The sequence below is a fragment of the Xiphophorus maculatus genome, chromosome 4 (genome assembly GCF_002775205.1).
Source record: "Xiphophorus maculatus strain JP 163 A chromosome 4, X_maculatus-5.0-male, whole genome shotgun sequence".
Classification (NCBI taxonomy): Eukaryota; Metazoa; Chordata; class Actinopteri; order Cyprinodontiformes; family Poeciliidae; genus Xiphophorus; species Xiphophorus maculatus.
The window spans coordinates 1,563,758-1,580,497 of NC_036446.1; the positions used below are offsets into that span (position 1 = coordinate 1,563,758).

A 16,740-nucleotide genomic window follows, 5' to 3' on the forward strand; every position below is an offset into this window, starting at 1 on the left:
TGTTTGCACCCATGAAAGATTAACTAAATCTCTTATTTCTTATCGAGTTGCTTGGTGGAGGCAGGCAGGGTGACAGCCTTACTGTTACCCTGTAGAGGGGAAACAGTAAGGCTTGTAATCACTGGAGGAAACTCGATGTAAGAGCTTCAGTGATGACAATTAAAAGCAATAATTCAAGTTATTTATTGTCATAACAGAAAAAAATGGAGCTTCATTTTTTTTAGACTCATATTTCCAGAATATTATTTATTCATTGTTTTAATTAGAAAGATAAACCTTCTGCTAACAATCTACAAATTTTATTTACACACTAAATATTTGATTTATTTAGTTTGAAATAGGAATATTTAGTTCTAAGCTAACTGTTTAATTTAAAGCTAAATATCCTTTACAGCCTTTAATCTAAATATTTAGCTTAGTAATTACATATTTAGATTGAAACTGACATTTTGAATGAACAACATGGTGAAAATTAACCACCATTTTTTTTCCCTTTATGACAGAAAATTTAACACCAAATTATTGCTGTTCATTTGTGATAGTTTAGCTTCACGGATGGAATCCCATACATCTTTTTGTTAGTAAATGAAAAATAAAAAGCTGTTTTTAACTTTTTATTTTTCATTTACTAACAAAAAGATGTATGGATTTATGTAGTATTTTTGGGCAGTACTTTTCATCATACGTCCACTGAAGCCACATCCACACTTACAAATATAAATTTCAACAAAACCTGATCAGATATTGTCGCTCAGACTTTTTGAGTCGCTCGGTAAAATCTGTTCAGATCATCAGGTTGGGATTCCTTCTCTCTCCAAACGTCCAAATAATCTCAGCAAAAGCCTCAATGTTGTCAGAATTACAATTCAACTGAATTAGAAACATGAATTAAGCGATAAACACTCCACACAGGCTCCCATAAGCTTTTTATTACATAACCAATGAATGTATACATAACACCCTTCTCCTTTTACTGTAGGAAAAATATTAATATTTGTCTTAATAACATGAACTCCCTTAAAATGCTGAATTTAGTTTCCCTAACCAGACAACCCTAATCAGGACATGAAAACATTTGGAGGTGTTTATGAGAAAAGGACAGTAGCATGAAGGCATCCAGCTCAACGTGTTTCAGGTGCAGCATTGCTGCAGGTGAAGTGGAACCGGGTCCAAGATCCGATCAGATGGTTCTTCTCACGCTCAGCATCTGAAAACAGCTGATTCTTTCTCATCTGTCGACTTGTTGGATCATTTCTGCTGAACAGAAAACCGTGACCTGGAAATCTGAAGCATCGAAAGCAATTTTAGCTCAGAAGTTCCTCTAAAATATTGTTCACAAAGCAAAATAAGGTTTGATTTGACTGATTAAAACTCCCAAATTATTATATCAGATTTAGATAACATATTATAATTCTGCCTGCATGACAAAAAGGAAACATGAATTAAAGGAGACACATTACTGAAACCTGATAGTCTCAAAAAACAAGCTTTAATTTTTGTTCTGAGGCTTCACAGATCTGAGTGATCAGCTTAAATCTGGAGTTTAGATTGAGTTGGAGCTAATCGGCCATTTTGGATAATGGCTGAAATACAGTTTGATTGTTTGGCTAAAAAAACTGGATCTGATCAGAAAACATGTTTTTATTTGATACAAATTAATTCTGGGCTGGTCTAAAAACGACAAGAAGCAAAATTAAATCCTTTTTTTCCTGGTGAGGAATAAAATGTTAAATGCTGAGTGAAAAAAACATGAAATAAACAAACTTCTGATTGTTGCATCGCCTGTCTTTTTGGATAGTAATGACCCAGTTACTGATAACTTACTGGGTAATATTTCTGTACTTAGAAACAATTGGCTCTAAAAAGTGGTTTGGATTGAAACTTTTCACTGTTTTTTGTAAAACCAGGTGAAAAAAAGAAAATAACTGAGTTCTGATTCTGACCAAAACTGATCTCAGACCTGTGGTTTGGGTAAAAAAAGATGGTTTAGTTTGTCTCCTTTAATTCATCTGTTTTCCAGAGACTGTCAGGGAGGCGTCGCGTTTATTTCTCAAACTCGTCTTCAATGAGAAAGTTGAGCTCTTCAGCTTTCCTCTTCCTGCTGAAGTAGCGGACCACCACGGCCAGCAGAACCAGCGACAGGACGAAGCCGCTGCCGAACACCACCGTGGTGATGCTGGAGGAAAACATCTCCCTGAACCTCCAGGTTTCTCCGTCCGATCTGGTTTCTGGAACAACTCCTGGAGAATGTCAGGAAAATGGTCAGTTTTTACTCAAACAGGAAACCCGACCGTCGGGTCGCTCGGACTCTAACCTTCAGGAGCCATGTCACTTTTCGGAGCTGCATCCATGTTCTTGTGCTCCGCATGTGAACTGGGACCAGCCGGCCCAACCACTTGCAGAGGACCCTGGGTAATGTAGTGCCCTGTGGTCTCCATGCTCAGGCCTCGTCTGCGCCGGCGGGGCGCCTCGCTCAGACATCCCTGCGCACATCGGGAAAAGGGATTCCCAGGCTCGCACAGGATGACGTTGCAGATGATGTAAACCTGAGATGGAATGTGAAGAACAGGAAACAAAAACAAGGATTTCCTTTACTGTTGACCAAAGGACCTCTGGTGTTTGATCTGGAAGACGTTTGGTTGTCCTGTTGGTCCTCCCTGATGCCTCTCTCAGGAGGATCTAGAAATATCTTGATGTGATTTATAGTTTACATTTATAGTTTAATAGGATCAGAACCAAACAGCTCCAGCAGCTACATGCCTCACAATAAAAGCTTTTTATTTATAACTTAATTGGTTCAAATCTTACCTAAAGAACAGAGACTTCTTTGTGTCAAAAGGAGCGAGCAAACGTCACATGTGGAGTACCACAAGGCTCAATCCGACAACCCCTCATATTCAGTATCTACAAGCGCTACGTTATGATGTCACCAGGTGACTCTATGGTATAAGTTTGGAAAGCTCTGGTTCTTCCTACCTGGTCATAATCTCCGTTGAATTTAAAGGCTTGGATCTCAAAGTTGAAGTTCGTCTGGTTTGACGGGTGGATCTTAAACGTCTCGTCTTTGACACACCTGGAAGACAACAGATGAAAAACGTTTCTCTGAGCGTCTTTAACGAGTGTTTCTGAGCAGCAGGACTCACCCGTTCTGGATGAGGTTGTAGTAGATGGGGTTGTCAGGGTTGTTGTCCGGAGTTGCTTTGCACGACTCGACAAACAAGGTGACGTTTGGCAGCTCCGACACGGCCTGGATGCCCATGTAAATCATCTGCAGCATCTTGACCTGCACCGGGTAGGCGTCGGGCGGCACCCTGCTGGTGAAGTTGCCGTTCTGGAATATCTCAAAGCTGTAGCCAAAGCTGCCAAAGCTGGACTCAGTGAAGATGTAGTCGGCATCGTGGAGGTTGTAGAAGTTGGAGACGCTGATGGTTTTGGGAAACTCGCAGTAGAAGTCAACCTTGACGTTGTTCCTCCGGATGATGATCTCGTTGGACTGCACGACGGAGTGGATCTCGTTCTTAAAGACGATGTAGTCTCCTTTGTCCTGTTTTCAGGTGAAAGATCAGAGTGAAATAGTGAAGCGGCAGAGAGGAGTCGGGCCGAGGTCGTTCTGATTTATTCCACACCTCCAGCTTTGTGCCACAGGTGGTGAAGGACATGGTTCCCAGGATGTGGGTGCCGTTGGTGGTGAGCGTGCACGACGGGTCTCTGAGTGACAGAAACGCCTCACTGATGTCTGGCATGGAGGCTTTCTCCAAGGCCACCGTCATCTTGTTGGGTAAGCAGGTAACAGAGGCTCTGCCTGGAAATCACAGGAATAATATAATTATTAGGAATGTCACAATAAGCAATTAATCACATGATAAATTAAAATAAGCTCAACAATTTCCGTTTGCATGATTTATTGTGTTTCTCGTTCTACCAAAAACTGGATGATGAAAGTCTTCAGTTTGGTGCTTTGGCCTCAACTGATTCCTTTCATTGAAGGACCGTTCTGTTTCCAGAGCCTTCATAATTCATTTTATTTGTTGTTTCTGTTGTTTTGTTTAAATGTTTTTCAATTCCAGTGTTAAATGTTCACTAGAATTTAAATTGCATTAATCTTTGAGAATGTGTTCTTGCATTATTTTTCCATTACACTTAGAAATGGTCTCCAAACAACAACACAAGAGTTCTGGTGGAACGCAGACAGAACTCTGAGCTGTTTGTGTTTTGCAGCAGAAACATTGAACATCGAGTATTTATTAGATGAAGTGTACAAACTGGATGCAGGAATGGAAACAACTGCTGGGAGGAAGGATCTGTGGTAACGCTGCTTTGTGCACCTCTGATGCAGCAACATGTCACTGATCAAGTTCACTTTAATTTAAGGTCAAGTGTTTGGACATTTTTAAATACTAGATGATCTCCTGCATCATTGGAATATTGATTACATCATATTTTCTTTGCGTTCTGCTCTCTCAGCTCACCACATTGGTGCTAACACTGTTAGCGCGGCAAAATATGTGTTTTACACAAATTCATTGTTAAAATAATAACAGTGTAAAACTTTGCAGCAAAATGTTTAAGCAGAAGGTAAAATAAGGATGACAGAAGAGATGTGATAAATAAACATTTAATAAAAACGTTTATGAGAACATTTGGTTCATCATGGAGGATTTTCACCTCTTTACCACTTCCTGCTTGAGCTCTCTATGAACTGGATGGATGGATGGATGGATGGATGGATGGATGGATGGATGGATGGATGGATGGATGGATGGATGGATGGATGGATGGATAGATAGATAGATAGATAGATAGATAGATAGATAGATAGATAGATAGATAGATAGATAGATAGATAGATAGATAGATAGATAGATAGATAGATAGATAGATAGATAGATAGATAGATAGATAGATAGATAGATAGATAGATAGATAGATAGATAGATAGATAGATAGATAGATAGATAGATAGATAGATAGATAGATAGATAGATAGATAGATAGATAGATAGATAGATAGATAGATAGATAGATAGATCAGGCTCCCTGCTATCCTTCTAGTTTATGTGTGTATGTTTTAGCCTTTCTCCCGTGTGTGTGGGGTTGTGTGTGTGTGCGTGCGTGCGTGCGTGCGTGCGTGTGTGTGTGTGCAATGTTTTATTATTAGGAACAAACCTTGCATGACGGCGGAACGGCTCACCATAACAATGACACATCTCATCTCTGATTGGCTGTGGGATAAAAACAAAACAGGTTGGTGTCGTTATGAACCCAGTAAAATTAGATAACATCTAAATAACGTGGAAAAAATGAATTCTGCTTGGTGAGTTTGGACTTTTTGTTTGTTTCATTTTTAGATGTCAACGTTACAGCCATTGTTTTATAGCAGCTCCTCAGATTTCAGATCAACTTTGATCAAAATTATGACACTTTTTGTTTCATAAAACATTATGACTCGGCTGCAAACGGCCAACACTGATCAGCTTAAATCCAGTCACTGAATCAAATTTACTTTTTAGACACGGTCAAATTTTACCATTTAAATATCAGTTCAAGCTCCTGTTCTCTGTTTTTAATTTAATGCTTTATTTATTTATATTTGGAAATTATATTTTGAAAATTTGGCACCAAACTTTTTGGTTACAATTTCACATCTTATTGACCCTAATGTATTCTCTAACATTAATTTATCTGCTGTCCAGTATTTGCATCATTTCCACAATAGACATGAGTGTTGAATTATTTTACAGCTTCCTGCTCAGTACAGCAGCATATTGAATTATACTTTAATGTTTTCAACAATGACGTATTAGAGCCATTGCAGATGGAAAAAAAGGAGTAAATTTTCGTCAAAAAAATTTTTAATTTTGAGATTAATTTCAAACATTTTGTATAAAACGTCTAGGAAATTTCTGAATTTGAAAAGGCAAACATTTCCAAGAAAAACTCTCAGATTTTCTAACAAAAATTACAATTTCTGAGTTTGAAAAATGAAAAATTTTCAGAAATCTCTAAGTTTTTTTATTCCTCCTTTTTTTCTATCTGTAATGGTCCGAACACGCAGTTAGAAAAATTATAATCTTTTACAAAATATTAAGGAACTAATTAGATTAAAACTGAATTAAAAATGATAAAACTCTCATCCTGAACGTCGTTTTCTGTGTTGAACAGCAGCTGAAGAGAAAACCAGGACGTTTCTGTGGAATGAAATTACTCACGTTATCGCCGTGTCTGCGGTGAAGCAAATCGGAACAAGTTTGTTGGCGTCGCTTTCCTTCGGGGTCCAGCTCAGAGTGATCTCTGCTTTCCCGTCCGACCCGCTTCTGAACTTCTTGGTCACGTTTTGGGGGCCGCTGACCTGGAAGTCCTGAATCCTTCAGAGGAGTAAACAGGACAGGTGAGTAACAGCATGTAGAACAGGACAGGTGAGTAACAGCATGCAGAGCAGGACAGGTGAGTAACAGCATGTAGAACAGGACAGGTGTGTAGCAGCATGTAGAGCAGGACAGGTGAGTAGCAGTATGTAGAACAGGACAGGTGTGTAGCAGTATGCAGAGCAGGACAGGTGAGTAACAGCATGTAGAACAGGACAGGTGAGTAACAGCATGCAGAGCAGGACAGGTGAGTAACAGCATGCATAGCAGGACAGGTGAGTAACAGCATGCAGAGCAGGACAGGTGTGTAGCAGCATGTAGAGCAGGACAGGTGTGTAGCAGCATGTAGAGCAGGACAGGTGTGTAGCAGCATGTAGAGCAGGACAGGTGTGTAGCAGCATGCAGGAATGTTGCCGGAAGCGGCGTCCGTACGGCGCGTTCTGAGCCTGGGCCTCGGCGTAGAGCTGCAGCGTCTGACCCACGCTGGCGTGGAGAACGTCTCCGTGCGACGGCGTCCGGGACAGGAACATGGGCAGGAGGTCACCGACCACGCAGCTCGATATTGGAGGAAGGACTGAATCAAAAACACAGAAAAGATTCAATCCAAAGTGATAATTGAGTCAAAAACTAGAAAGCTAATTTCAATTTGTTTGATGTTATAAATGTAAGAAATGATTTAGATCAAATACGATTATATGGCCTTCTCCAGTTTCTTCTGCTGTCATTTTTATTCAGCTTAAAGCCTTTCGTATAAAATGTTCTTTTATTTATTTAGAAATATTTATAAATAAATAAAAAGATAATATAATATAGTATAATTATAATAATTTATATTTAATATAACCAGAGACTTTATTCAGCAAAGTGTATGTATTTATTTTATTTTCTGTTCAAATTAATTGTCTTTAATCACTAGATAATTCATAAATACATTTAATAATGCATTTTGAGATATGAAAACAAAACAAACTCTGGAATATTTGTGAGAAATCAGTGTTGTGTCATTTTTTCACAGCCTTTTTCAGTGGTTTATTTGGCTAAATGAAACGGAGACATTTGTCCAGCGGGTGAATTGATGAGAGGAAACCTCACCGTCCACCACGAACTGCAGCGTCAGCGTGCAGAGCGGAGGCTGGCTGCTGCTGGAGGCCTCCCGGGTCGCCGTACTTCCGTCTGCGTAAGTCAGCGTCACGTTTTTGGTGGAGAAATCCTCCACCGTCAGTTCAAAGACGTGCTGGCCAAGTTGGAGCTCACCTGAGCCTCTCAGCGTACAGGTACTCTGAAAATGACCCCTATAATCATCTGATGGTTCTATCTGTAAAACTCTTTATATGTATAAAATGCCGTGGAAAGGGCCAGATTACCTCATCCAGAGTGAAGTTTGCTGGGGCGCCTGAAGCGAAGCGGCATCTCACCGCGTCTCCTTCTGGATCATGAGCCAGAAGGCGGAGATGGGTGAAGCAGTTCTGAGAAACCCTGCAGGAACATTTTCATTTTCCCATCGGGTCAAAATCTGTACTTTTATGTCATATTTCACTAACAAGCCGTGTTAGATGAACACAAACGGTTTCCGGTACCGTAAGGAAGCCACCGTTGCGGTGCTGGGACAGTTGTTGATGCTGTAGGAGTCTGATCTGACTCCCAGGTCCAGCTGTGCGTGGCTCTCCCAGTTGGATTTGTGCTCCAGATTATTGTCCCAGCAGCAGCCGGAGTCTCTGAGAGTCAAAGCCAGGATGTGAAAACATCATCATCGTTCATCGTTTTAGATATACTGTATATTTTTAACGTTTTCATTTCTCCAAATAAAACCTGGAAAAATCCCAATTTTCTGCTCCAGTCACAGATAGTCACGCTACTACTGCCCCCTGGTGGCCAACATGGAGACAAACATTATTGTTTGTGTATTATGTATATTGGGCTAAAAAAGGTTGCATTATATGAAATGAGATTATTTATTTAATATATCATATAAACCACATCAATATTTTCTGTTTATTTGCATAAAGTCAATTCCCTAAAGTCACTAAAACATTGATTGTATTATTTGATTATTGCATATTAGACACATTTACATGCACTGACTGCAGCATCCTCACTGCACAAAGAAGCGTTATCACAGATCCTTCCCCCTCAGCAGCTGTCAGAACATCACTGCACTCAAAAAACTCAAGTCATTCAAATTTAAATTATTGCAAATATTCTGTGGTTTTTATGCACCATCTACATTAACATATCGCATATGTTTTAATTCCTCTACTTAGTGGCATAATTATTTTAAGCAGTGTATGCTGCCCTTGAAATAACTACACAGCTTTGTTTTCTAATCTTGTAAATTTGCCCATACAGTCTCTTATTCCTATTTTTCTGTTTTCATATTTATACCGTTGAATAAATTCACATCCTTCCATCTGCCTGTTACTTTGCTGCTTAGTTAAAAAGTAAAGGATATTTCTATCCTATTTAATTTCTACTGTCTTATACATATTTTTATATTAACCTGGAGTTTAAGTAAAATGATGGAGAATTAGACTAAGCAATTTTAGCTCAGAAGTTCCTCTAAAATATTGTTCGCAAAGCAAAATAAGGTTTGATTTGACTGATTAAAACTCCCAAATTATTATATCAGATTTAGATAACATATCATAATTCTGCCTGCATGACAAAAAGGAAACATGAATTAAAGGAGACACATTACTGAAACCTGATAGTCTCAAAAAACAAGCTTTAATTTTTGTTCTGAGGCTTCACAGATCTGAGTGATCAGCTTAAATCTGGAGTTTAGATTGAGTTGGAGCTAATCGGCCATTTTGGATAATGACTGAAATACAGTTTGATTGTTTGGCTAAAAAAACTGGATCTGATCAGAAAACATGTTTTTATTTGATACAAATTAATTCTGGGCTGGTCTAAAAACGACAAGAAGCAAAATTAAATCCTTTTTTTCCTGGTGAGGAATAAAATGTTAAATGCTGAGTGAAAAAAACATGAAATAAACAAACTTCTGATTGTTGCATCGCCTGTCTTTTTGGATAGTAATGACCCAGTTACTGATAACTTACTTTTATGCACCATCTACATTAACATATCGCATATGTTTTAATTCCTCTACTTAGTGGCATAATTATTTTAAGCAGTGTATGCTGCCCTTGAAATAACTACACAGCTTTGTTTTCTAATCTTGTAAATTTGCCCATACAGTCTCTTATTCCTATTTTTCTGTTTTCATATTTATACCGTTGAATAAATTCACATCCTTCCATCTGCCTGTTACTTTGCTGCTTAGTTAAAAAGTAAAGGATATTTCTATCCTATTTAATTTCTACTGTCTTATACATATTTTTATATTAACCTGGAGTTTAAGTAAAATGATGGAGAATTAGACTAAGAAAAAAATAAATAATTATGAGAATAAAGCAAAATAATATGAGAGCTAAGTTGTGATGATACAAGAATAAACTTATAATATTACCAGAATAAAGTCACAATATTAGGAAAATGAAATAGTACCTTTATGATAACGTGAAAAATAAAACATTAAAAAGAGGAATGTTGAGCTTCTACTGAAGTTAAACACTGAATCTATTAATACATTTTAACGACTTTATCCTCACAACTTAAAAAGAAAATCTCTTTTGGCCTTAATACTTAGCAGGAAAATGTTCTTTAACTTGAACAGTTTAAAGTGTGGTCAAGCTGAACGTAATAATTTACATTATACTAATGTAAACCATCTCCTACTAACACCAGTAATAATAACTGAGTCTTCTGAGAACAAAATGTTCCTCAGACATTTTCAAAAGAAAGATTTGCATGACCTGAAAGCTTTCTGGTAAATCATAAATATGAGGAAGCATCAGCTATTATTATTCTCTGCCTTTGTTCTGCCAAAGCTGTCAGCCAGACAAAGACATTCAGGTGTTGATGTGACTCAGAGTTGAATGGAAACTCGGAGAGGGGCAACAATCCACCGCATTTCTCAGGGAGTGGCAACTTTAAACTCTTTGCTTTCTTTGAAATAGAAAGTACTCCTGGATCAGACTCGTGTTTTCGTCTCTCTTTTCTCAAACCTCCAGTGGGTCAAAGAAGATGGCCGCTCTGCTGAGCCTGGTTCTGGTTCTGCTGGCGGTTTCTTCTTGTTAATGAGGAGTTTACCTTTCCACTGCCGCCACATGCATCCTCAGGATGAGGGATTGCTGCTAAATCAGCAGCTTGATGCAACAGAATGAAACCGATTTGAATAATAAACTGATGTTTCCTAACAATGATCATATTAGAATCTGGAATAAAATGCCTGCAGATGGCATGTTGTGCATTTATACAATATGAATAAACTGAATGTAATCAAACTCACTCAGATTATAGGATACAGTTTGGATGTAGAGAGGAAACTCTTACAACTCGGCCTTTAAGATGTCCTGTATTAAGTATTTAACATTTATTTTAATTTCATAACTGGTTGCATTGAGAGCTTAGCAGAAATATTCTCCATCTCCCCAAATCAGATTTACATTTTCTCTCAATATTAAATTATTTTTGAAGCAGAATTGTAAATTATCAGGATTGCATTGTGTATTAATGACGCCTTATAAATAAATTTGCATTCCTCCTGCAATCTGAACGCTGCCCACGCTGCAAACAGTTTACAGAAAATAAAAGTCTTATGTTAATAAAAGCCTCTCCTTGTTCTGCCACCTTATCGTGGTGGAGGGTTTGAGTGTCCCAATGATCCTAGGAGCTCTGCTGTCTGGGGCTTCATGCCCCTGGTAGGGTCACCTAGGCAGACAGGTCCTAGGTGAGGGACCAGACAAAGTGCAGCCCGAAGACCCCAATGATGAGAAAAAACATTGGACTTTGTGTTCCCTCGCCCGGACGCAGGTCACCGGGGCCCCACTCTGGAGCCAGGCCTGGAGGGGGGCACGAAGGCGAGCGCCTGGTGGCTGGGCTTTTACCCATGGAGCCCGGCCGGGCTCAGCCCAAAGAGGAAACATGAGTCCCCCCTCCCATGGGCCCACCGCCCATGAGAGGGGCCAAAGGGGTCAGGTGCATTGTGTGATGGGTGGCGGCCGAGGGAGGGGACCCTGGCGGTCCGATCCTCGGCTGCAGAAGCTCTTGGGACGTGGAATGTCACCTCTCTGGTGGGGAAGGAGCCGGAGCTAGTGTGTGAGGTCGAGAGGTTCCGGCTAGAAATAGTCGGTCTCATCTCGACGCACGGCTCTGGTTCTGGAACCAGCCTCCTTGAGAGGGGCTGGACATACTTCCACTCTGGAGTTGCCCAAGGTGAGAGGCGTCGGACAGGAGTGGGCATACTTGTTGCTCCCCATCTCAGCACTTGTAAGTTGGGGTTTACCCTGGTGAACGAGAGGGTAGCCTGTCTTGGACACTCGGGTGAAGAGAGGTGCGGAGCTGTCCACTGACCACTACCGGGTTATGAGTTGGCTCCGGTGGTGGGGGAGGAAGCCAGTAAGACCTGGCGGCTCAAACGTGTTGTGAGGGTCTGCTGGGAACATCTGGCGGCTCCCCTGTGTCCCCTTTGAGACGGGGCTTTAACTCCCATCTCCAGCAGAACTTTGAACACATTCCAGGGGAAATGGGGAACATGGAGTCTGAGTGGACCATGTTCCGTGCCTCCATTGTCGAGGCAGCTTATCGGGGCTGTGGCCCCAAGGTTGTCGGTGCCTGCCGGGGCGGCAACCCTCGAACCCGTTGCTGGACACCTTCGGTGAGGGATGCTGTCAGGCTGAAGAAGGAATCCTGTCGGACCTTTTTGGCCTGTGGGACCCCAGAAGCAGCTGATGGGTACCAGTGGGTGAAACGGCATGCAGCTTGGGTGGTTGCTGAGACAAAAACCCGAGCATGGGAGGAGTTTGGAGAGGCCATGGAGACTTCGAGGCGATTCTGGTCCACCATCCAGCATCTCAGGAGGGGGAAGCGGTGCAACACCAACACTGTTTATAGTGGGGATGGTGTGCTGCTGACCTCGACTCGGGACATTGTGGCCCGGTGGGCAGAATACTTCAAAGACCTCCTCAATCCCACCAACATGCCTTCCATTGAGGAAGCTGAGCCTGGGGACTCTGGGTTGGGCTCTCCAATCTCTGGGGACGAGGTCGCCGAGGTGGTTAAAAAGCTCCTCGGTGGCAAGGCCCCGGGGTGGATGAGATCCGCCCGGAGTTCCTTAAGGCTCTGGATGTTGTAGGGTTGTGTTGGCTGACGCGACTCTACAATATCACATGGACATCGGGGGCAGTTCCCCTGGATTGGCGGACTGGGATGGTTAGGTTAGGTTAAACTTTATTAATCCCATAGGGAAATTGAGGTTATCTGGTGGTCCCCCTGTTCAAAAAGGGGGACCGGAGGGTGTGCTCCAATTATAGTTGGGTCACACTCTAGAGTCTCCCTGGCAAGGTCTATTCAGGGGTCCTGGAGGGGAGGGTCCATCGGATAGTTGAACCTCGGATTCAGGAAGAGCAGTGTGGTTCTGGTTCTGGTCGTGGAACACTGGACCAGCCCTACACCCTCAGCAGGGTCTTGGAGGGTTCTGGGAGTTCGCCCAACCAGTCTACATGTGTTTTGTGGACTTGGAGAAGGCGTTCGACCGTGTCCCTCGGGGAGCCCTGTGGGGGGTTCTCCGGGAGTATGGGGTACCGGGCCCTTTGATACGGGCTGTCAGGTCCCTGTATGACCGGTGTCAGAGTCTGGTCCGCATTGCCGGCAGTAAGTCGGGCTCGTTTCCGGTGAGGGCTGGACTCTGCCAGGGCTGCCCTTTGTCACCGATTCTGTTCATCACTTTCATGGACAGAATCTCTAGAACAGCCAAGGTGTTGAGGGGATCTGATTTGGTGGCCTTAGGATCTCATCTCTGATTTTTGCAGACGATGTGGTCCTTCTGGCTTCATCAGGTCGTGATCTGCAGCTCTCGCTGGAGCGGTTCGCAGCAGAGTGTGAAGCGGCCGGGATGAGGATCAGTGCCTCCAAATCCGAGGCCATCATGGTCTTGGGCCGGAAAAGGGTAGAGTGCCTTCTCCGGGTCAGGAGGGTGTCCTGCCCCAAGTGAAGGAGTTCAAGTATCTCGGGATCTTGTTCACAAATGAGGGAAGAAGAGAGCGGGAGGTCGACAGGCGGATTGGCGCAGCGTCCGCTGCCAAGCAGCGCTGTACCGGTCCGTCGTGGTGAAGAGAGAGCTGAGCCAAAAAGCGAAACTCTCGATTCACCAGTCAATCTACGTTCCCACCCTTATCTATGGTCATGAGCTTTGGGTCATGACCGAAAGAACAAGATCGCGGATACAAGTGGCCGAAATGGGTTTTCTCCGTAGGGTGGCTGGGCTCTCCCTTAGAGAGAAGCTCAGTCATCCGGGAGGGACTCAGAGTAGAGCCACTGCTCCTTCACATCGAGAGGAGCCAGTTGAGGGGCATCTGGTCAGGATGCCTCCTGGACGCCTCCCTGCTGAGGACTTCAGGTCCCACCAGGAGGAGGGGAAAACCCAGGAGAAAAATAAGAGAAAAAGAAATGCTCCCCTTCCAAAAACACGTGTTCTTCCAGGGCTGGATGAGGATTCCTTCTCTTCGGAGAAGAGAAGGAATTTTTATTTTTAATTCCTTCTATGAAAATAAAAATTTTCATTATTATTTCATTTTGTTTATTGTATTTTATTTTTAAGTCACTGCAGCAGCCGCCCCTCAGCAGTTGGTGCCCTGGGCAACAGCCGGTATGTCGGCTAACCTGCTGTCACCGATTTCTGCAGGAAACCGAAACATGCAGAACACCAAAGACTATAAACCTGGATCAGAGAACTGGCCAGTCCTGGTTTTGGTCGGTCAGTCCTGGTTCTGGTTGGTCAGTTTTTGTTCCAGTTGGTCAGTCCTGGTTTCGGCTGGTCAGTCCTGGTTCTGGCTGGTCAGTCCTGGTTCTGGTCGTTCAGTCCTGGGTCTGGTCGGTCAGTTCTGGTTCTGGTCGGTCAGTTTTTTTCCAGTTGGTCAGTCCTGGTTCTGGTTGGTGAGATCTTGACTCACCTCAGGATGAAACTCGTCCCATTGGGCTGGAAGGTTGCTGTTGTGTGTTCTTCAACCTGGCACCATCTGCCCAAAGAGCCCTGGTCCGTTTGGACCACAGCTGACCGGTCCAGGTCCGTACACACCCCACCATCACAGAGCAGAGTGGACTGGTTCTGACAGCTGTTTCTGCCGTTTTGTCGGTGGTAGAAAGTCACCTGCAGGGTTCGAAAACATAAACTAAACATCCAGGTGTTTCTGGAAAACTTGAAACTCGTCTCCAGATTTTTTTCTTAGGACTTTTGTTGCATTTTCACTCAGTTTTATCCCAATAAATTAGATATTTAGGTTGTTTGTTACCAGTCTATTCAGATAAATCTATGAAAATATGAAAATGCCAGACATCCAGAAAATGTGATTTATTTTCTGGGTCCTGGCTCAGGTCTTTTCCGGGTTTGCCCTTTTTAAGCATCATCAGTCAAAATAGGTCAGACTAAACGGGTTCAGCTGAGGAACAATGAGGTTTAGGAACTGAAAGTGAATGAAAAAACAACAAGTCCAGAGAAAATCTTTAGAAAACCTTCAGAAAACTGATAAGTGTAAAAGATTATCAGAATGAAAGTGAAAAGAAACGGGAGTTTGATCACGACTACAATCATAATATTTACTTTAGATTTACATCAGAGGTTGTAAAAGACAAATTATTTGACCTGGAAGTAACTTCAGTTTTTCTTCAGTTTAGGTTTTATCTCGACAGGTTGAATAAGATTCAAAGACATTTCCTTGACATAAGTCATTAGATGCTTTGACAGCAGGTATGGGTGACACGCAGGTGTTCAGCGTGCCAAAAATCACTCCCTTTGTTTATTTCCGTTTCTTTACCTGACGTGGCCGTTTCGTTTCTCAGGTTAGGAAACAGAATGTAGTATCTCCAACAAACTCAAACTTCAATTGTGACACTAATTTTTTTATGATTTGTTTTAGTCCTGGCTAATGAAGCTTCAGGATTTATTCCTGCCTTCAGTTTGATAGAACATTCAGAATCTGAACCAGCTCTGTGTTTAGTGATGTTCTGTACCTTGTAAGTCCCATCTGCGTTGCTCTGCAGCGGCGCCAGGCTGATGCTGTCTCCATAAAAGCTGCTCGCTGAGCTCGTCCCCAGCAGGGCCACCAGCAGCAGCGCAGTTGCTCCTGCCTCCATGATGCCTCTCCGGTCGGATCTGTTGGTGCCAGAGCCCAGCCCGAGACTTTCAGCGCCGCAGACGCAGGAGGCAGGAGGCAGGAGGCAGGAGGCGGTTCCCTCCGAGTTCATCCAACAGGTCTGACTGGATCTGAGCTCACTTCAAACCTTTGAAGTGTCACTGACGTGACAACACGTTTTACAGCTGGGAGATGTAATTAACTGAGCCTAAAGTTTCACTCTGCAGGTCCATGGGAAAAATATTCACTCTTTTCTGCTTTCTTTCATGATTCACACCTGTTTAAAGTCATTTGGGAGAATTTCAATGCCCAGACTTTGACTAGGCCACTCAGATGGAGCCTTACTAGTGTGTTCTGGACCAACAAAGTTTAATGTTAAGATTACAAACTGGAACATTCACCATGGCTTAGGGCATGCTGTGCTGCTGTTTGAAAACGTTTAGCCTACTTCATGTTGTCAGGCTGGTTCTGTTTCATTTATTTATTGACTCTATAGATCCGGCAGTAATCAGGCCAGAGTGTGATCAGTGAAATAAACATAAAGAAACAGCTTTCAGTTTCTATGCACCACAGATCTGGAACAAACTTCCAGAAAACTGCAAAACTGCGGAAACCCTGAGTTCCTTTAAATCAAGGCTAAAATCCACCTGTTTAACTTTGCATTTGAACCATAATGAATGGAATATCCATCAACTTATTTGATCTGTATTGATGATCTTGATGATGTCACTTGACAAAATGTAATTTTTGTTTTCTGGTTTTCTTAACTGGTGACTGTGATTGCTTATAACATTTTATTTATGTGTTTTTATGATTTAAAGCACTTTGAACTGCCTTGTTGCTGAAATGTGCTATAGAAGTAAACTTGATTGATAACTGATTGTTTGAAACCTGTTTTTTGTTTGTATTTTTGTCTGCTAATAAAAATTTCTTGAAAAAATGTGACAAATAGGTTCAACTAGAAGAAACTTTTAGTCCAGCACTTTTTTCAAAGTACTGGATTTCAAATTAATTTAATTTACTTATTTAATCTCTTTGCTTCTTCTTTTGCTGTTCTACCATTTTAACCAGGAACCAGAGATCCTGAAAATATCTAATGGGGCTTTCCATTTTATTTATCTGTTTATTTATTTTCAAACACATGATAGAAATCTATCTAAAACTTGCTGCATCCTTGTAACATT

The 16,740-nt window shown here is 42.0% G+C and overlaps 1 protein-coding gene across 1 annotated transcript; it reads right to left on the bottom strand.

The window, feature by feature from the left end:
- Positions 1–909: 909 nt before the first annotated feature.
- On the bottom strand, positions 910–15,668 carry LOC111608389. The gene is made up of 13 exons (XM_023332315.1): positions 15,435–15,668; positions 14,378–14,574; positions 7,943–8,080; positions 7,730–7,841; positions 7,458–7,644; positions 6,798–6,939; positions 6,210–6,365; positions 5,167–5,222; positions 3,627–3,802; positions 3,144–3,544; positions 2,977–3,073; positions 2,315–2,546; positions 910–2,240 (listed from the first exon to the last, which is right to left on the bottom strand). The coding sequence occupies exons 1-13, from the start codon at positions 15,666–15,668 to the stop codon at positions 2,044–2,046; spliced, it is 2,325 nt and encodes a 774-aa protein (XP_023188083.1). The 3' UTR covers positions 910–2,043.
- Between the last annotated feature and the right edge of the window lie 1,072 nt (positions 15,669–16,740).